Genomic DNA, 21,360 nt, shown 5'->3' on the forward strand with positions numbered 1-21,360 from the left:
CTAAAGTCCCAACTGTTAGGGAAGTGGGGGGTGGGGGCACCTCTGTTTCCAGAGAGAGCTTTCTGGATTCTAGCCGGGCCCCGACCAAGGTCCCAGCCCTGTGTGCCCCACGTCCAGCCCCCGTCCAGCATAGCTCCTTTCCTTCCTCGGGTGAGCCTGGGGCAGGGGGCTGCCAGAGGCGCTGCCCTAGGGACCTGGAGACCAGGAGCTTTCTTCATTTCATCCTTGCTGGACTAGATTTAGAGAGCAATGAACAAACTAGAACGTGTCCGTTTTCTCCAAATCTTGCATTTTTGAACCACCACCACCATTGTCACACGCACGTATTGTCAAAGGAGGTCATTAGCCTTGCCCGAGGTTAAAAACTGAGCCTCTTAGGGTGTCTTCTGTTGGCTTTCTTTGAACATCTGGCATTTGCCATATGAAGAAGGGCTAAAACCTTTATTCTGGTAGGCATCAAGTGCACCCTTGGAAAGAAAGAGGAGATAGGTTGACTTGCCTGGCTCAGGGGCTACCACTCCCATTGGGCTACGCGACCAGTTATGGAATCCATTTGGTCTAGTTATTGAAGACTGGGGCGTGTTTCATTCCTAAAAGGCTTGAACTCCTTGAAGGCGTATGAATGTGACCATCATGCTGAAAAGCGGGACCCACAGAGCGTGGAAAACAAATGCTCACGGTGGCTTTGCTTTCATTCTGTAGGTCAGTTGTTTCCCTGGGTGAACCATAAAGCACATCTGGAGACTCTCTGGTCACTTCCCGCAACCAAGGCCTGCTGGTCACTAATGAGCACCAGCAGCCTAATGCAGATCGCAGAGAGCAGACGCGTCTGTCCCCGTGTCATCCTTGCCCGTCCCAGGGCGGGCGGATGCAGGCTGGCGGCCTGCGCAGGGCACGGGGACAGAGTTGACCTCTTTTCTCCCCCTTCTCGTTTACTCCTCTTTGTGCATCTTGCCAGCCCGAGTTGATCCCTACAAGGTTGAAGAGGGTGGAGTCGGGAGGAGAGAAAAGGGGCAGCAAATACTGTGGTGCACTGGGGCCAGCGCTGTGAGTCTGGCAGGTGTCAGAAGCTGCTTCCCTCTTGCTGTCGGGTGCTCATTCAGGGACTCTTAGGATGACACTCCTTCCCCCCCGTGCCCAAGCCCTGGGGATCGCTCACCTGCCTATTCCTTCGGTGGGTACAACTGCATCTTCTGGCTGGCTGCCTGTGGTCTGTCCTTGGCTTTTGGGAATCAGCCTTCTGTTGATGTCACCTCCAGGCAGTCCTCTTGGACTGGAAATTGAACCTATGCTTGGTCTTTCTTGCATGTGACCCACATCAGAAACAACCTTGGCCTTCACAAGCTTTGGGAGGGCAGCTCCCATTGCTTTTGTGGGGTCAGGAGGGGGCCAGTGTTCTCTTGTCCTGAGGATTCCCGGCTGGGTCACACATACCAGGCCACTGTATCTGCCCAGGCTTAGTGGACACTTACCCAGGCCTCTGGGGCTTTACCAAGGTCCCTTTCTCCAGGATTGAGAAGAGGACAGGAGGCCCCACATCCTCCAGATGGGTAGAGGGGGGCTCACAGCCAACTTTCTCCAAGAATCACCCTCTAATTTCCCAACTCCTGATCCTCCTCTACCCTTGAGGTGCACGAGGGACGAGTGAACCCTCCTCTATTGTCAATCCTGCCTGGAGCCGTTGGGCTTCACTTTGGAATGTAGCATCTAGTGTTGTAGGGTCTCAGGGACTCACTTTTTCCTTTTAAACATCCTATTTGTATTCACATGCTTGCATTTCACCAAACAAACATGCCCGAGCTTTCTCCATGCGTTGACCATCAAATCACTTAGTCCACTCCATGAAAGTCTGAAATAATGAGGTCAATCTTCCTAAAAGTCAAGAGTCTCCACTGCACAGTGCCACACTGGTTCCTGAGTTCAATCACCACTGCCCAGGGGTTTATGATTTTATGTGGCACCTTGATCGTAGGGTGGAAATTTCTGAAAAGCAATCAAGACTGTATACACAGTTGGATAGTATCAGGTTGCCCCTAAAGTTCCAGGATAAGCAGTACCTGCTATTCATGGCTGTGAGGAAGGTAGCTTGGTTGGGTAGAACTGTCTCAGCTGGGCGTGACCAGTGGGAGCCCTCAGGCTGGCCCCATGTGGTGTGCAGGGTCAGAGCTCCATTCTCTTCGTACCTCTTGGCTTTATCAACGGTGGGTGGATCTGGGCCACATTGCTTGATAGCCCCATACGTTAATTAAGAGAAGTCCATGCTCTGGGCCCATCTGGGACACAAGAATCTCAGAGAAGACTTCACTAATACAAAGAGTCAATCTTGAGACGTTAGGACCAGGTTGGGACATGAGGAGGCACGTGACATTCAGGCATTCTCCCAACAGAACATGTCTTCTGCCCCGGTACTTCATGATGATGGATGTTGTTTCATGTTTCAGGTATTATCAACAGCTGGCCAACGCTCTATGACTCAAAACAGCAGGTAAAACAGTGAGGAAACCTTTTCATTACATAAAGTTCTTAGACAACAAGTTCGAGTCAGTTCCAGGCATTCGTTCATTCTTTCCGAATAACTTTATTGAGAGCTGAATATGCACTAGGCAGTGTGTTAGGGCTACAGGACCTCATGGTCTCGTAAGCATAGAACCACGGCAATACCTGGACTTCAAAGCTGTAAGTCCTGGAAGAGTAGCTTGTCTATCCACCCCCCTGGGAGAGCATTAATCTGCTTGGTTAAATTGTTAATTTTAAATCCATGTGCTTGTAATATTTTTTTTTTAAATTAAGAAACATTAGAGGGAACAGGATGCTATCCTTAATAAGAGGCTATTTAATTTTCTCTTTATTGATTTCTAAAAATTGGGGATGAGCAATTGCAATTTTGGAAAGCGTCTTAAGTATAATCTTTACTCTGATTTTTATGCTAGGGATTAGAAGACTAATAAATACATAATAATTGGGTTTTCTCCTACTATCAAAACAACTATTTGACTTCTTTTGAAAAAAACAAACAAACAAAGCCAAAGTATAAATCACTTCATGTTCATTAAAAATAATTTGATGGTCACAATCATTGTTTTACTATCTCTTACAGGGATCCGGGTAGGTTTCCACAACAGCCAAATGCTGTGGCTTATTGATTATGTAAATGGAAAGATTAAAGATATGGTTAAGGAAAATTGGATGATTTATAATTTCAACTTTATACACAATTTTGTACATAAGGGATTCTACATTATTCACGTAGATACCTTTGTCATTTGAGTTTCAAGGTATTTTAGCTGTCTGTCAAAGCATTTTCCTCCCAATATCTGATAGTCTGCTTCAATGTATTTCTTTTATTTTTGGGAAAACCATTTCCTGATATGACTGCTACAACTTTGTCAACAATCCACCACTTATTTGTAGGGGTTTAAAATCCAAGGATGGACATTTACTCGTATTGTACAAATGTGTCAGTGGGAGCAACGGAAAATAGTTTGCATTGGGTCCGGTAAAATAGTAAAAACTGGCATTTCAACAATTCACTTTCTAAAACACAGTGGTGTCGTAAGTGGGCTCCTGTTTTTCAAGTTTCTGTAGCTTACTTCAGCCCACACCTGAGATGCCCCTGAGCACAGTTATTATTTTTTTAATCCCTGGGGAAGCAGTTCTGATTTGTACTGAATTTCAGTACAAATGGTAGTAAACACGCCTCCAACAACAGCTCTTTATTTCACCTAAAATCTCTAGGCCAAACAAACCTGATTTTTAACTACCACACTTTCTGCCCCCTGTAACACATTATTAGCTTGTGCTTCTGGGGCCGCCATAATTGTTAACACTTGGAAAATACTGGTGCAAACCACATTACTGCATTTAAACCTTGCAACTACTCTTTGAGATGGGAATTGTCTCAATTTAACAGATTAATCTCAAAGAATGTTTCTTCTTTATGCATGGAATATCTCTGGAAAGATACTTTTAAAAACTGGTAACACTGTGTATTAGTTAAGTTCCTCTAGGGAAACAGAACTGACAGGAGATATCTGTAAATATTATGAGATTTAATAAGATTGTCTCACGCCACCATGGGAATGCATGAGTCCGAATTCCATAAGGCAGGCTACGAGTGAGGAATTCTTTTTTTAAAATTTTTGTTTATTTTTAAAATTTATTTCTCTCCCCTTCTCCCCCCACCCCCAGTTGTCTGCTCTCTGTGTCCATTCACTGTGTTTTCTGTGTCTGCTTCTATTCTTGTCAGTGGCCCAGGAATCTGTGTCTCTCTTTGTTGTGTAATCTTGCTGCATCAGCGCTCCCTGTGTGTGGCGCCACTCCTGGGCAGGCTGCACTTTCTTTTGCACTGGGCAGCTCTCCTTACAGGATGCACTCCTTGCGTGTGGGGCTCCCCTACATGGGGGACAACACTGTGTGGCACAGCACTCCTTGCACAAATCAGCACTGTGCGTGGGCAAGCTACACAAGGGTCAAGGAGGCCCTGGGTTTGAACCGTGGACCTCCCATGTGGTAGACGGACGCCCTAACCACTGGGCCAAGTCCGCTTCCCCAAGTGAGAAATTCTGATGAAGGTCCTTGATGAATTCCCCTGAAGCAGCCAGCTATCTGAAGTAAAGATGGGAATTCTCCCCCAAATGCTGAAATCACTTCTCCTTTTAAGACCTTGAGCTGTTGGATGAGATGTCTCTCATTGCCGATGGCAATCTCCTCAGTTGATTGTAGATGTCATCAGCAATAGATACAATCAACTCTCAGATGATTTAAGTCCGTGAAATGTCCTCACAGTAACAATTAGGTCAGTGCTTGCTTAACCAAACAATTGGACCCCAGTACCTTGTCAACTTGATACGTGAGCCTATCACAGACCACACCTTGTCAACTTGGCAGCCATCCACATCATCATCTTAAACCATCCTCCTAGGCCCTTCTCACGTCCAGTCTGAAAAAGCCAAATTATCATGTCAAAAGGAGTCCAAGATCACATTTGGCTTGAAAGGAAAGCCAGGGCAGATGGTACTGTTAGACTTAATTTTGGGATATTTTACACTTGCACTTAGAAAATGACTTTATTGTTTTTTAAGTTCTTCTGTCTCTAGTATCTCTGCATAGCAAGGGAGTACAAGTTAGGTGTTTGAAATAGTCTCACCTTGTGTTTCCTTCAAGAAGATCATTAGCACTTCTGAAATGACTGATGTGGAACATGTACTATGAGACAAATACTTGCTACCCAGGCACAGCTGTGCTGCTTTCTTGTGCATTATTAATTATTTGTGCAAGAATGAAGGGAGTAAGGATGATTCACACTTACTGAGATGTGGGGAACAATTCTTTCAGGCACTCAAGAAGTTAACCAGGGCTTGGGTGGATACAGCCCCTTCTCCTTCTGACCCTTCAAATGTCCAGGAAGGAAAAGAGCACAATATACTTTACATGTGGACACCTTTTCCCTGAGCTGTCATCTTTTCTTACTTTTGCTCTTCTCTCGGTAGAGATTTCACTAATTTAATCAGATTTTTCTTTTTCAAACCCAGGAGTCTACCTGTGAGGTAAGAATGGAAATTAGTTCAGGCAGGTATGTCCCTGTCCCTATAAACTGCAGGCTGAGTTGTTTTTTTTCCCCCTGAGTTTGGATTAGAATCCTGCATCTCAGTGGGATGGCTCATGTTGATAAGGGCTACCTTGAAAAGGTTTCATAGAAGAGACAGACCTGATAAGAAGGAAGTAATCACACAATGGAGGTAAAGATGCAATAATTTCTAGAAGTGGAAAAGAGGGGAAGGGCAGAGAGAAGAGAAAAACAAACAACGGTTTCCATAATTTAGCCATTTAGCATTTGGCCTAAAAGTTTGTGGAATTATTTTTTTCTCTGTATTTATGGCACAAAAGTTGCTGACCAGTGTCATTAAAAAATAAGGCTTTTTACTAGAAAAAAAATAAGGTCTTTATTCAAGAATCAACCAAAAAGTTTGCCATTAACTTCCTCTGACCCCTTGAGAGTTTATTTTCAATAACCTTTCCAGTTTTTTTTTTTTAAAGAGGCTAATGACTTTTAGGAAGGCTATCACATTTTTGATCCATAAAATGGTTTCTTTAATAAGTATAATAGCAAAATTGAAAGGAGCTTTGATATCTTTGAGACTAGATTTTCTTAGAGATTGAAATGTATCAAATAAAGTAAAACAATTAGTCTTTTTTGGTTAAAAGGCATTATATTTGCAAGCTCATACAATTTAGCAGACAGAGGAAGGATTTAAAGCTTTCTTTTTTCTAACTGTTGATAGATTGATTCAAATTATATGGCTCTTTGAATGAAACATAAATCACTTCTGATGAGTAATGCACGGATGACTGCTAACTCAGTTCTTCATGTTCTATAAGGCAAGGCATTTCCCTGAACAAGAATTACTTTGCTATTTTAAAGTTATGTTCTCAAACTCTTCTCCCTCATCTCTTTACATGGAATTTAGGACTGTGGAAGCATGTTTGTGGTATTTTCCAAAGAGTTGGTGATTTTTTAAATGCTAAGATTAGCCCATTGAACCACTAAGATTATGTCTTTTATGATTCATGTTATGCATGGCCCACCCTAAGAGAAAAAGAAGGCTGTATCTGGGGGTGGAGTGGGTGGGGGTAGGTGATTGGGGTATGGAAAGAATGATGTCCTGAAAGTCTGGAGGCTCAGGGCATCAGCCACGTGATTGGTTGCCTCTCTGAGTCTTTACAAAGTGCAATGCGGATATGGGATTGCCAACTCCTCCAGGGAGCACCAATTCCAATAGTCTATAATGTGAGAGGAAGTCTGAGTTGTTCTAGAAAACATGAATCCCAATTTTCCTCCAAGCTCTGGTTCCAAAGTCCAGCCCTTATTGCTACTCCTTTTGAGTTAAGTTGCTGAAGAAGTAAAAAATGCAAATGTGATGTCTGGGAGGGGTTTAAACAGTAGTTATCCAAATAATATTTGTTGGGGGCCAACTACACATCAGGGAATGGACTCTTGAATTTGAAAAAGACCAGTCCCTCGGTGCTATTTTTCGAATTTACAGGCCATTACAGTATTGCAATAAAGGTTATAGCTGGGGATGTTAAAGGAGCTGTGGGTATTCACACAAGAGCACCCAAGGGGAAATCAAGGAAGGCTTCCTGGTGGCTGTGATGTCTCAGGGAGATTGGAAGGATGGGTAGGAGTAAGTCAGATGAAAGTGGGTGGGAGGAGGATTCCAGGCAGAGTAAATAGCACATGTGGATATTCAGATTCAGAGAGGGTCCAGAGGATTTCAGGAACTCAAAGGTAATTGCACATGGCAGGAGCATGATACTCCAGGGAGAGTGGGCAGGGACTCCTGAAAAGTGAGGAGAATGAAGCAAGTGCTTTTGCTCTCGAGATAGCCTACATTTCCCGCAGTGCAGAGGATGGAGGGTGGAAGATGGAGACTGAAGGCTGTGATGTTGGAGCAGAAGATGGAGACCTAATCATCATAGAATGCATGAGGAAAGACAGAGGACTCAAAAGAGGTCACAGAGATAGAAATAGAAGAGACTTGGTAGAAGACCAAACAAGTGACAAAGGGGCCCAGGTTGGATTTCTTTTGGTTTGCACAATGAATTGTAACGCCATTTGCTATGATAGGAAACAGGAGGGAGAAGCAGGTCTGGGGACAAGAGAAGTTAATTTGGGGCAAGTTGAGCTTTTAAGGTCAAGGGCATAGTAGGTGCTCAATAAATATTTGTTGAATGAATGAACATGCAAGTAAAAATGTCTAAAGAGTATCTAAAAATGTGACTCTCCTATGCAGGAAAGGGATCCTGGTTGGACATTTCTATTTCAAAGTCTTCAAATATAAAACTTAAAACTCTGACTTACTATTATTCTAGAATGGAAGAACTTGTATGATGGATATAAAGACAATGACCACCAGAGGTTCTGAGGGGAGGGAGAGGGAAGAGTAGGTGTGACTTGGGGCATTTCAGGACACTGGAATTGTCCTGCATGACATTGCAATGACGGATACAGGCCGTTATACATTTTGTCAAAACCTATAAAATTGTGCAGTGCGAAGTGTAAACTATAATGTAAAACTGTAGTCCATGGTTAGTAGCAATTCTCAGATACGTGTTCATCAATTGTAACAAATGTGGCACACTAATGAGAGATGTTGTTAATGGGGGAAAGTGTGGGAAGGGAAGAGGGCGGAGTATATGGGAATCCCCCTGTATTTCTGATATAACATTTATATAATCTAAACAAACAGACAAAACAAAACAAAAAAACTCTCTGAGGAGCTGGGATCCTCCTGGGTGGGTGCAGAAAAGAAGAGAGAAGAGGGAGCCTGGGGGCTGAACCTGGAGGAATTCTAACAGGAGGGCAGACCCAGGCAAAGGGGCTTCTCAGGAGGTCCAGTAGGAAGGGCCATTCAAGGAGAACAGCTTTGGGTTTAGTTTTGTTTACTTGTTTGCTGAGAAGCTGGCCTGGTACCTACTAGGTTATCTCTACTTTCTGAATGAATTGCATGCGTGGGTCAGTCGCTGGCATGTGCACAGACACAGCGCTCCCCACTCCCTGGCCAGAGAGTGAGTGAGCTTTAGAAGAGAGCCCTGATGGTGACTGAGGGGGGAGGGGGGAGGGGCGAGAGCACCTGTTCCCAGGTGTGTGCAGTAACCAAAGAGAAAGAAGGCACAGGCCTCCAAGCACAGGAATCTCCCTTTGCATCATGGGAGCTGGTTGTTGGTTGATATATCTGGGGTGTGGCGTGTGTGTGAGTATGTTTGTGTGAAGGCCCTACTATAATATATCGGAACGAGAGTGAATTTGGGCACAATCTGGATATTGCTATCCACAGACTAATAACACCCCAAGCTGGCAATGAGACCTCAAGCAAAGAACAGATAAAGGCAGAGAGAGGGACGCGATAGTTGGAATAATTGGAATTCTTTTATCACTCATGGCACTTAGAGTAGAAGGACTTTCTAAATTGTCTTCCACTACACGTCATATAGGTTCATTATACAAAGAGATTCTAAAATGTTTTAAACAAATGCATTTCAAAGAAAATGTCAGATAAAAATCACCAAATTGTATCAGGCAGGAGAGGAGGATGGGAGTGATTCCTGCATTCGTAATAAGGGGTAGCCATTCTGCCCGACAACCGAAGATTCAAACTAGCTTCATTGGTTTCTGGTTAGGAAGCCACAGGATGACAGTTGAGGTCTCAGGGTTGGTGGGAGTAAGGATGTCGGGTGACGCCCACCCCTTTTTTTGGAGTGGCAGCAGAGAAGAAAAAAGGCTGTTTAGAAACATGTTCAAGAATATCGATTCCGTGTAGCTTCTCGCTAACTTGGATCCTTGCAGGCTTAGGTAGTATTTGATCATATGAAAAGCCTGTTTAAAAGGTCCATGAATAGAGTGATAGTGAAGTTTACTGCCTTAGAGGGACCCTTTTCCAGGGAAAAGGAGTGTTACTGAGGAAGGATGCCCTGGGAAAGCCAGGGCCAGGCCTGGCTGTGCGTTGGTTGGAAATGCAGCGGATGCGCTCCATTCTCTAAGACATCTTGGTCCACGTTCTGGGCCAGGTGGCAAAACGAGTCTCTAGAGACCGAGATCAGGTCAGTGATCACATGTAGGAGAGGAGGACTGATTGACCATCAGGAGGGTAGAGATACTATGCTTTCATTGAGATAGTCATTGTATGAGAAGAGCCATTTAGCCAAACTCATCAAATTGTAAGCTATGCGCATGTCATTGCATATGAGTTTTACCTGCAAAAAAAAAAAAAAAAAAACAAACCCCAAACCAGGTTAAAAGAAGGCGAGGCACTAAGCAAAAGCATTTAACACACATGGCCAAACTTTAAAAAATGAGCAGAAATTTAAAAGCATTTCAGAGACAATTTTCTTCATTATTCTTCCATTTCAGAGGAAAACTGATGGTGCCAAATAAACACTCAAAACCCGACGCTTAAACAAAACATTTATCTCCGATATGATGTTTGATTTGAACCTGGCCAAGCTTGAAGGATCGTTTCTGAGTAGTCTATTTTGGAAATATTTCCCAATTCATTTTCTTTTGAGTTTCTGTTGGAGAATAATGTTTTTGCAAATGTAAAAAGCTTTTAATGGAGCCAGAGAGGGAACTATGTTTGGTCACAGCATTATCTGGTTCGGAACGAAAAACTGAGAGCTCTCTTGTGACTGCCAACAATTGCAGGCTTAATCCTCAAGATTGTCTGTATTTGAATTTCAACTTTATGGCCTCCCGAAGATAATCTTTCAGCAAAAACAGTTTTGAACATGGTAGAATGTTACATGGAAAGTTGACTCTTAGAGATGGGCATTGTGATGGGCATAGTTTGATTTTGTCCTTTTCAGGTATCTGGATTAATAATTTAGCACATATTTGATGACCTGAAATGACGGAGCACTGTGTTTAGCATCCAGAGAATTTCCAAAATAATTCTTCCAGACCCTGTCCTCAAGGAGCTTCTGAGCAGGATGAGGGGCTAAAAAAATATATAAGCAACTCTAGTTTAAGGTAGAATATAAGAAATTCATGAGAGGGAAAAACAAAATTCCACAGGAGTGCAGTAGAGAGGCAATTCTCCTTGAACAGGGCATAAAGGAAGGCATCATGGGTGGCATTGCGTTGGATCTTCAAACATGGGTGTGATTTCCTCTGGCATGCCAGGAAAGTGTGTGTGTGTGTGGAGGGGGAGGTTCTAGGCAGCAGGAAGCCACAGAAGGGAAGCTTTTAGGTCCAGGCGTTGGTTTGGCTGTAGCATCAGCTCCACGTTGGTGGGGCTAGACTAGAAGGAGCAGCTAGGAGCAGCGAGGGAGGTTTGAACTCCTGCAGGAGCTGTGACCTGGGCTGAGGACTGAGCTGGAGCATACAGTCCAGTTCCTGGTGCAGTAAAAGCAATGTATTATGCAGAGGGCAGAATGGAGGAAGATGTGTGTGCAGGTGGAAGGAAGCAGCGGGAGGCTCCGAGTACAGTAAGGGAGAAAGGGAAGGAGGGGCTGAAAGAGGCTGATGGAGGCGGGACGGGAAGGAGGGCTGGAAGGAGGGATGGCAGCGCTAGGAATGTTAGAATGTAGGGACAGCAAGGACGAGGAAGTGGCGCCCCAAACCTTGAGGCCTTCATCCAGGCGTCTGGAGGGAAGCTGGCGCTGCTCTCAGGAACAGAGCGGAGCGCCACATCTGGGAGAGAGAATGAGGACTCGGACTTGCTCAGTCAGAAAATCCCGGCAACGGGGCCTGGGGGTCAGCAGGAGAACTTGCTCTTTTTCAGCTGGGCGTGCCAGGTGAAGCCGCGGCAGAGATGAACTGTGCAAGCTGGAGAGTGTAGGAGTCAAGAGGAGGAGAGGAGATGTGGGGGCGTTTTCGGGACTTGGAGTTGTCCTGGGTGGTGCTGCAGGGACAGTTACCAGACATTGTATGTCCTCCCATGGCCCACTGGGTGGACTGGGGGAGAGTGTGGGCTATGGTGTGGACCATTGACCATGAGGGGAAGCGGTGCTCAGAGATGTATTCACCAAGTGCAATGAATGTCTCATGATGATGGAGGAGGTTGTTGTTATGGGGGGAGGAGTGGGGAGAGGGGGGTGGGGGGTATATGGGGACCTCATATTTTTTGAATGTAATATTAAAAAAATAAAGAAAGACAAAAAAAGAAAAAAAAAGGAAAAGAAACACATAGAATTAAAAAAAAGAAAAGAGGTGAGGCTGAGAGCCCAAGGGTGAGGCTCCTTCCAGAGCCTGGAAGAGGAGAAGCAGGCTTTCTGCCCCATTCCCCACCCACGCTCTCCAAGCCGGAGACAAGCCTTCCCAAGAAGGGGAAGAAGGGATGAGATGTGGAGGCATTTTTGGGACTTGGAGTTGTCCTAAATGATGCTGCAGGGATAGATGCTGGACATTATATCCTGCCACAACCCACTGAATGGACTGGGGAGAGGGTAAACTACAATGTAAACTATAATCCATGCGGTGCAGCAATGCTCCAAGATGTATTCCCCAAATGCAATGAATGTGCCATGAAGAGGAAAGAGGTTGTTGATGTGGGAGGAGTGGGGTGGGGTGTGGGGTATATGAGGATCTCTTATATTTTTTAATGCAACATTTTTTGTGATCTATCTTCAAAAACATATAATTAAAAAAATGATGAGGGCGGCTGAGTGGGAAGTGGGATATACGGGAACCTCATGTTTTTTAATGTAAAGTTTTGTGTGATTTATCAACTTTTAAAAAAGATAATTAAATAATAAAATTAAATTTAAAAAAAAGAAGAGGCAAGAGAATGCTGCGCAGAAAGTGATCAAGCAACTGGCCTTTATTGGGCCTTTCGACTAACTTTGATTAATTAATCCCAGGATGATTAAAGTCTAAGAACTAGCTAAGCTTCTTATCGTTCCTAGGTTAAAGGTATTTAAAGATTTCCTTTTTTCCTTCCTTTCTCCTTCTATTTCTTTCTTCCTCCTTTTTGTCCCTTTCCATCCTTCCCCCTCCCCTCCCCCCCTCCCTTCTCCAGGCTCGCTTCTCCTCTCCTCTCTTTCCTTGCCCCTCCCTTCCCCTGCCCCTCCCTTCTCCTCCCATATTGTTTTCCTTGGGACTGGTTTAGTGCACTGGTGACCATTAGTGACCTAGAGGAGGAGCAGGACTGACCAATATGACCGAGAAAGGGTAACAGCCTTTCTTTTAGGAAAGATATTGCCAGTTTCTTGGGTCTTTGAAAGCACAGAATACATATTGACATTACAACGTCAGCAACTTTTAACTTGTGTGTGTGTGTGTGTGTGTGTGTTGGGTACTGCTCTCAAGAGCCACTCATAAATCTCTTGGTAACTCTGTAGGGTAGTGGGGCCAGATTCTGGCCACTCCTGGCATTGTGACTGAAGTAATTTAATACCCAAGGCAGGGGCTATTGCCAAGCAGTCCAAGGCTCCCCCCGGCATCCCGCGTTGTGGGACTTGGGCGCGGGTCCACTAGGAGCACTTTAGGATGGGGGGGTCAACCCCACAGTTAGGAGAAAAGCCCTGAACCAGGTGGGAAGCGGGCACCCCTGAAAACGAGAGACCCCTCCCCAGAGCCAGTACCAGGTGAGCCTGAAAGCCTCCGATCATTTTCAAACAACTTTCGACTTATCTTCCAATGCCGGGCTTTTACTTCCCCGCCCCCCCCCCCCACCATGTGTTTACAAGAAGCAGTCATCTGAGCTATTTGTGGAAAAGTTTGTGGGTTTGGTTAACGAGGTGGAGGAGTATTGCATTTCAGCTGGAAGCACATCCCTAGAATGCCAAAACAGTTATTCCGAAGTCTGGTTTTCTAGTGCGATGGGACACATGGCAAGAGTGGGTCTTTTTAGAAACTGGGTGTTGGGACCAGCGAGTTGTTCCATCCAAGCACATTCCAGAGACTTTTCCTGTTAAACGATATTCTTTAGGAAAAACCCCTCATCTGGTGGGTTGCGACCTCGATCTGGTGGGTTGTGACCTCGATCTCTGTACCTAAGTCCATGATTTACAGGGCGCCTGGTTTTCCCTCTCGTTGAGGATGGCAGCAGAAAACGTGGGGCGTTTTCCGGGCTCTGAGGCTCTGGAGCAAAAGGGGCTGGAGTTGAGCTTCTCCCGGGGAACCGTCGCTCTAGCTATGCCACACTGCTCTCCACTGGCAGGAAGCCACCTACCTTCCCCTCAGTCCCCACAGCCATTCATCAGCTCCGCACAGCAGCCCAGCTGCTGGGGCCGCCGGGAGGGGCTGCCAAGTGCCCTGCCTACGGCTGCCCCAGTCCCTGCCACTCCACACGCAGGCACAGCGGCGCTCACACGCACAGCCTCCCGCACAAGCCACCGCATTCCTGCCTGCAGCCTCCCCGTCTCGGCTTTTGACTTCTCCAAGCCCCATGGAAGAGTTCTGGAAAGAGGTTCTTGATCCAGCCCGGTAGGATTGTTTCTGATTTCTCCCTCTGTAGCTTTAGCATTTGGAGAGAGCAACTTATGGCCAGTGTCTGTCTCCCAGTTGGGAGAAGAGGATTTGCAGCTCTTCTTTGGGGGCATGTCTTTTGGGAATTTGGTCGGTTCCGATTTTTAAGAGCCCTATAGGGTGCTTTCGCACGAATCTAAAATAAAAGACGTGGGGGAAATTGAAAGTGTGATTTGCCGAAACTAAATCCTCTGTAAAGAGATTGCTTTGGAAAGCAATAGTTGCTGGCCCCAAAGAAAAAGATCTGTGATTCACCTCGTGTGTTTTTAACCCTTTCTTTGCTTACCATCGACAATTATTGGGGCTAAGTCGATTTTGGCTTAATAGTAAATCAGCTACATTTGCATTGAGTTAAAAAATGGTCTGTCTGTTTTTATAAGAATTATATAAGATGTGTACTTTTTTGGTATAAAATATTTTAAAATGTTACTTTTATTGACCACAACCGTGGCAATTCTATATGGCGTGAGTATTTTGCCAGGTGCTCTGTAGAGTGTTTGGGATAGCAATTAAAGCAACACATTGATAGCCTTATCAGTCTGTTAGGCTGGAGCAAAGAAGTTTATTAAAAAGTGCAAAAGATTTTAGATGCATCATAGAGTTATCCTATCTTTTGTTTCATTAATAGGTGCATATGTCTGTATATAGGTATGCACATATATATGTGTGTGCATGTTTATCTTTTAATCCAGTTCCAAACTTTTAAAAATTTCTCTTTCATCTCATGATACGATCCTGCACAGCTCAGCCCAAGGGCACCAGGAAAGGTTCAGTGGTAGGACTAGAGAAGAGAATTTGTATCACTGCATTTTAAAATTTGTTGGTTCGAGCAACAGAGTAACTATTTGCCAAAGGTTTGATCAATGACGGGAGATGGCTAGGGTGCCAGTTTCAGACCCAGCTTTGTGAAGTTCTGGTTACATAACCTGTGGAAGGCATGAACGCCCGTTTGCCTCGCTGTAGGTTTTTGTGAACCCCCATTCCCAGGAGAACTCCTGGAAGCAAGTCCAGCCTTGTCATCCAACAGCAGGGCTGGGAGAGGCTCGGGTCGTGGCGGAAGTGACACTTTGGGGGCATTCTGCGGATAGGAAGCTGAAGTCCGGCAGCAGATTTTGATTGCAAAATGCAGCTCTGCATCTAGGTACCCCTCGGATCTCCCCTCTCCCCTTAGAGGCCCCCTAGCAGTCCCTGCCGCTGCTAAATAGAGCTGTCTGGGCGGGCTGCAGAGGATCCGCGCACCCATTCTAGGGGCCGTATCTCAGTTACACAGCGGCCCTCTCCAGGATCACTCTATGTGAGTCCAACCCACAGAGACAGACAGATAGATCGGCGTCTCTGGCACCGGGCACCTAAGGCAGCCCCGAGCTCCGTTCCTCGCGCCTACCCCACGGCCACCTTTAGGGGAGCCCTCTGCGCCCCGCCCCCTACCCCCCCGGGAGCGACCTGCCGCCTCGGCCCAGCAATTACGACAAGTAAAGTAAAGTTCAGGGAAGCTGCTCTTTGGGCTCGCTCCAAAACGCGCTGCGCGGGGAGCGCGGTTTAAGCCAATGCCGGTGCGAGGCAACGGCCCCTTGGCCGCCCTCCAGCACGTCTGTAAGTCACACGAGCCGGGGAGCCCAGTACTTAAAAGCGGGAGACCCCGGGCGCCCCGCGGAGGAGCGCTCCCGCGCCGCGCTCGCCGCTGCCCGCTCGTGAGTCCCCGCGCCGCGCTCGTTGTTCCCCCGGGGCAAAGGCCGCGCGCCGCCGCTCACCGCCGCTCTGCTCTCTCCGCAGGTGGCCCGCCGCCCGCTGAGCCCTCGGCCGCCCGCGATGCGCCCGGCCCGCCGGCCGCGACCATGACCCAGCACACCAAAGCGTCCGGCATGGCCCTGCTGCACCAGATCCAGGGCACCGAGCTGGAGCCCCTGAGCCGCCCGCAGCTCAAGCTCCCGCTCGAGCGGCCGCTGGGCGACATGTACGTGGACGGCGGCAAGCCCGGCGTGTACGGCTACCCCGAGGGCGCCACCTACGAGCTGGACGCCGCCGCCGCCGCCCCCGCGCCCGTCTACGGGCAGCCCGGCCTCGCCTACGGCCCCGGGCCCGACGCGGCCGCCGCCTTTGGCGCCAGCGGCCTGGGGGGCTTCGCGCCGCTGCACAGCGTGTCCCCCAGCCCGCTGGTGCTGCTGCACCCGCCGCCGCCGCTCTCGCCCTTCCTGCACCCGCACGGCCAGCAGGGACCCTACTACCTGGACGGCGAGCAGGGCGCCTACGGCGTGCACGAGGCCGGCCCCCCCGCCTACTACAGGTACCGCGCGCCGGGCCCCGGGGAGCCCGCGGGGGGTGCGGGCAGGAGGCGGGGTGCGCAGCGCCCGCGGGGAGCACCCCGAGGGCGCGCAGCCTTGCGCGCGGGCATTCCCGCCGAGCCCGCGTTCCAGAGTCAAGTTCGCGCGCTTGGGGGAAAAAAAAAAAAAAAGCAGCACCCCTGCTCTCCGCACCCTTACAGCTGGGTGCTTCCTGAGTGCAGAGCAGCAGGCGATCGCGGGGGTCGGGGAAGCCCCGCAGCGATCACGCCCGGCGCCCGGCAGTCGTGCCCCGCCTCGATATCCAGGCCTGGAGGTGCTTGGGGTGAGCGGGGGCACCCGCGAGTTAGGACTGTGATTTCCCAAATTCCGCTGAAAGATCTGGACGCGCGGGGGGAGAGTCTCTTCTCGCCGCTCTCCCCTCCCGCGCACCCCACGTGGAGGGCTTTAGCCGCGCCCCGCGCTGCTCGCACGCGCGCGGGGTGAGTTGCGGGGGGTTGCACCAAGTTGCCCGTGGCTGAGCGATCGCCGGTGCGGGAGCGGCTCGCGGGCAGGTGACGTCTCCCCGCGGGGGACGTCTAGGGGTCTCGGTGCCCACGCGCAGCGGCGCAGCTGCCAGCCCCCCTCCTGTCGCTGGGGTGCCTTTCTGTCCTGGCAGGCCGAGAAGGCCGGAAAGACAGACAGACACGTGTGTGCCTTCGGTGGCGACTCTTTCGTGTCTCCGTTTTGTTTTTCCAATAGAGAGTGTCCTTTCTCGCCCCACAGCCCCCGCCGCCTTGCCTCCCCTTTTCCCTTTGACGGTGTCCCCCCTTCTCCCGGGGGGCCTAGGGCGCGCCCAGGTGGGTGATCCCGGTGGACCCCTGTGCCCCGCGCAGGAGGGGGGCGCGGGGAGCGCGTTGGGAGGCCTCTGGGGTCCACGTGGCTGGGGAGCGAGCTAGCCGCTTCCCGCCTGGGCACGCTGGCCCTGACTGCTCCTGCCTCGCGCTCCCTGCCAAGCGGGGACCGTTTTCCGCTCAGAGTTCTATTTCTAGAAACAGGTACAGGATGCAGGCCCGCGGAGAGGTGCTTCGGGGTATCTGAACACACAGCTCGGCCCCTTGGAGCAGTTGAGAGCGGCCGCAGCCATGCAGGTCCAACCTGCAGTGGTGCTTAAAAGACCAGTAATAATCAAAACTCCGAGAAGTGGCCATATTTCAGGCTAATCCCACTTGTTTTCATTCAGGGTTGACATGGAGAGAGCAAAAGGATTTCTTCTGCCCACTTTTGTGTTGTCGTTAAATGCAACAACAGACGAGAGCGATTAAGTTGCATTCGCACAGCATTTTAAACTCCTTGATGTGAGGGCAGGTGTTGGTGCGATGTGAATTCCATCACCTTGTGGTGGACTCCAGAAACCGTTTTCTTTTCCACTTAATTTTCAGTTCTTTTCTTGCAAATTAATGCCAGTGGATTTCAATGGGCACTAATGAGGCTGCTCCTCGGGGGATCATTTACCTCCTGCTAATAATTATAAAGTGAGCCTGGTCAAAGAAAAGGGGGATCGCATTTTATTCAAAATTATTCATCATCCTGGAGGCAGATGTTACTATAATATGCCCTATCTTAAACTTTTTTTTTTTTACATTAGATGATTCTCAAATACTTTTAGAATAATAGAAAAATAACAAGGAACTTTAAACAACTCTCAGACAGAGGGATCTATGTGGAAGTAAACTTTTAAAAGGACCATTTTCTCTTTGTCATTTATTTCCCATAATGTTCTTCCTCTTTTGAGTTCTGTCTCTTATTACCTAGAGAGGAAGAGAGATGTCTTTATTCAGATGTTGTTGCAAATGGACCGATATTATTTAATGTATTTTCCCTCTCAGTTTTCCTATTGAGTTACTTTGGATAGAAAAAAAAACATTGGAGCAACTCTTTTAGCAATGTTTAATTTTCCTAAGAAGCTATAAAAAATTTGGGGGACCAGAAGCAGTAGTTTCAAACTGCTGGTCATGACCCAATGGATCATGAAATCAATTTAGCGAGTCTACAATAGTTTCTTATAAAGGAATAAAATAGAAATGATATCATAGAAAATATCAAAGTGCTCGATATACAGCAAGGGTCAGTTTCATCTCAGGAAAATTTTGTTTCAATTATACACGTTTCGTGTGCTGACTGTAGTTTAAAATGTATTTCTTACCACGGGTCGCAGGCAAAGAAGTTGAAAAGTTGCTGGCCTAAAATGATACGTTCAGTAGAAAATGAAAAACTCAGACAAGTGGCTAGTTGCTTTATCTACGCAAACCAAAAAGCTATTTTGACTGTCTTTATTTTCTTTTTCCCATTAAATTAGGCTGGTGTTTTTAGGTGAGTTAGACTCAGCTTTGATATTTCTGATTCTTAACCGCTGCATTTATAAAATGGTGCTATGTGTGGCTCATTTCCTGAAAGGCCCCTCTCAAATGTTCGGAGAATGTATATGAGGGCCACACCATCTAGCGTTAGGAAGTTATGGGTTCTTTCTTTCATCAGCCATAATTTGCCGCCATACTTATATATAAGAAGAAATGTAATAGAAATGTAATGGATAAAACTGCTCTGGTCATATAATAGAGTGAGGAAGATGTCACGTGGGAATCTTAAGTGTGGAATAATGAGCAAACTGTGACTTTCCAAGCTGGGTCTTAACTAAAATTTCATTAGCTTTTGATGATGAAGACAACTGGGAGTCATCTTATGCTGGTTTACCTTTTAGACTTCGAAACGCTTAGGGATTTTGAATAAAACTAAAGTTGAAACTTAATGATACCCACGGAGTTTTAAAGAGTTCAAATAGGTATTGAATCATTTTGGGTTTTATTAATCAATATTCTTAAAGGCTAAACATCCCCCTCTTCTCAAAAACAAACAAACAAAAAACCAAATCTGACAAATACACGGACCTTTTACAACAAATCTTAATACCCTGGTATAATTCGTAAACAAGTTGTGCTGGTTTTGAATGACTAGTTTGTCCACTGGTGATAATTTAGAACTACATCTCACGTTTGAACAAAGGCTCATCTGCAAGGAGAGATTTGAGCGGCTAATTTTCAAGTTTCCAATAATCCTTTCCTTATATGTAGGTGATATTTTAGCACCTTTTCTTTCCAGCCTTACTTTTTTCATTCATTTAAATTGTTGCTGATAACCTAACATTTTGTGCTGGTCCAAGAATAGCCCAAGAAGCCACATATTACCCTGGGATGAGTGTATCTTAGGACAAAACCAGAATCACGTCTTCAATCCCCATTTCATTTTCACCTACTCCATGTGGTTTGTACCTGTGTTTGGTAAAAAGGCCCTAGAGGATAATTGCCACTTATTCTAAATTCTAATCTTCTTTCTCACACTCAGTTAATTTTGGTCTCTAGTGAGCGTTGTTCATTATTTACTTTTGAGATTATGTTTAGGACATGACATTCATAATTTGGGAAAATTCAGGTTCAAGATTTTGATTTCCTATTGTTTTAAGGTTGGAAAAGAGAGGCGCCAGAAACTGTTGAAGGCAGGAATGAAAGATCTAAAGAAAAACTAAAAAAAGATTTCAAACTTCCCATTAACAAGGAGACATTAGTAATTTTTTCAGGTGAGATTGTAGCTGTGAAGGTGTTACGTATGCTTGACGTTGTATTATTTTATCCACTTCTTCATATGTGTTCTGGTGTCTTTGAAAGGTAAAAAACAGTGGGGCAGAAGAGATGTAAGTGTTCTTAAATCTGATAATATGAAGCCCTTTCCTGTGGAAGCAATATTTAGCAAAAAACTCAGACTCTGCAGCATTTATTTGTAGTCTGGGTTATCACAGAGAGGATTTATTTTCTGGCCACATTAAAAAAAGAAAGTCAAAATCCTGATTATGTGAAAATGATTTTACATAAGGAAATATAGGTGTCTTATGATTTTTTTCCCATAAAATTCATACTCAGGGCAAATATAATATATCTCACTCTTCTGTGACATCAGTATTATTTTTAATTGTAACTTTTGAAGAACAAAGTGGAGAGTTTTTGTGCTAATGTTTCCTTCTTTTCTAGGATGGGGCCAAGTTCTATGTCTCAAATTTATTTTTAAAAAAGTCCTTAACAGAGTGACTATAATTGTTTAGAACCACAATGTATGGTCTGGACACAGATGCTAATAAAGAAAAAAAAATACAACCCATCAAAGTCCAACCAAGCAACGCAGAAAGTGTAAGGATTTCATAGAAAAGAGGCAGTCCATCAAATCACTGAGGATTTTTAGTTAATATTTTAAACTCAGCTAATGAATTGTCAGGAAATGCTCTCCCCTACCCCGTACCTCAAAATGTACCCTCACGCTCGCCTCTGAAATCTGGCAGCCTAAGCTGGAGGAAAGAAGCTTTAGGACAATCCTGAGCTCCTGAGGAAAGAAGCCATCGTCGTTGAGCTCTGTGCTTTCGAGAATATTGTTACGAATGATGAGAGGCGTTCTTCATGACTTACCGATGCTTTAAGTTACGGATATGTTTTTAGATCCTCTTCAAACCAGGAAGGCTAGAAAAGACAACTATTTTGGGCCTGGCACAATTTAAAAAAGTTTACTAGAGTGATTATTTCAAGGAGCTTGGTCAAAAGAAAAGGTATGAGTGCCACTTGTACCTGATCTGGTGGCGCGTTGGTGGCAGTCCCTGATGATGGTGGAGATGGTGATGATGGCAGTGTGGCTTTGGTGTCAATTTGGCCAGCTAGTGTTTCTGCGTGCCTATTAGATTAGCCTGGAGATAATCTACAGAAATAAAATCTTTAAGTGTACTTGGCTAGTTTTTGTACAGTTGTAATTTAAGCGACTATCCTGGGAAAACTTCAATAATGGCATCATCAATCATCATATTAATACCATAAATCTGTTAGAACTGCTACAGAGAAAATAGAAAAGAAAACCTAAACAAGCCAGTATTCTTCCGTTTCTCCCCTGAACTCAGGGGGACAGACTTTCTCCTGCGTTCGATCCCAGAGCATCTGCTTTAATCAAATGTGTCTTTAATAAGACAGCAGACTTCTGAGAGGAATAGAATATGTGTGTCCTGGAATTTTATACTTTCTGGAGCGCCTGGGAATTACAACTGGG

General features: G+C 46.1%; 1 protein-coding gene across 1 annotated transcript in view; it reads left to right on the forward strand.

Annotated features, from left to right (window-relative positions):
• ESR1 (estrogen receptor 1) overlaps positions 1–21,360 on the forward strand; it is a 387,555-nt gene that overhangs the window by 97,782 nt on the left and 268,413 nt on the right. Inside the window, 1 exon segment of the mRNA XM_058289585.2 lies at positions 15,740–16,250. Within this exon segment, the coding sequence (XP_058145568.2) occupies positions 15,740–16,250 (511 nt within the window).

This window comes from Dasypus novemcinctus, chromosome 28, assembly GCF_030445035.2.
Source record: "Dasypus novemcinctus isolate mDasNov1 chromosome 28, mDasNov1.1.hap2, whole genome shotgun sequence".
NCBI lineage: Eukaryota > Metazoa > Chordata > Mammalia > Cingulata > Dasypodidae > Dasypus > Dasypus novemcinctus.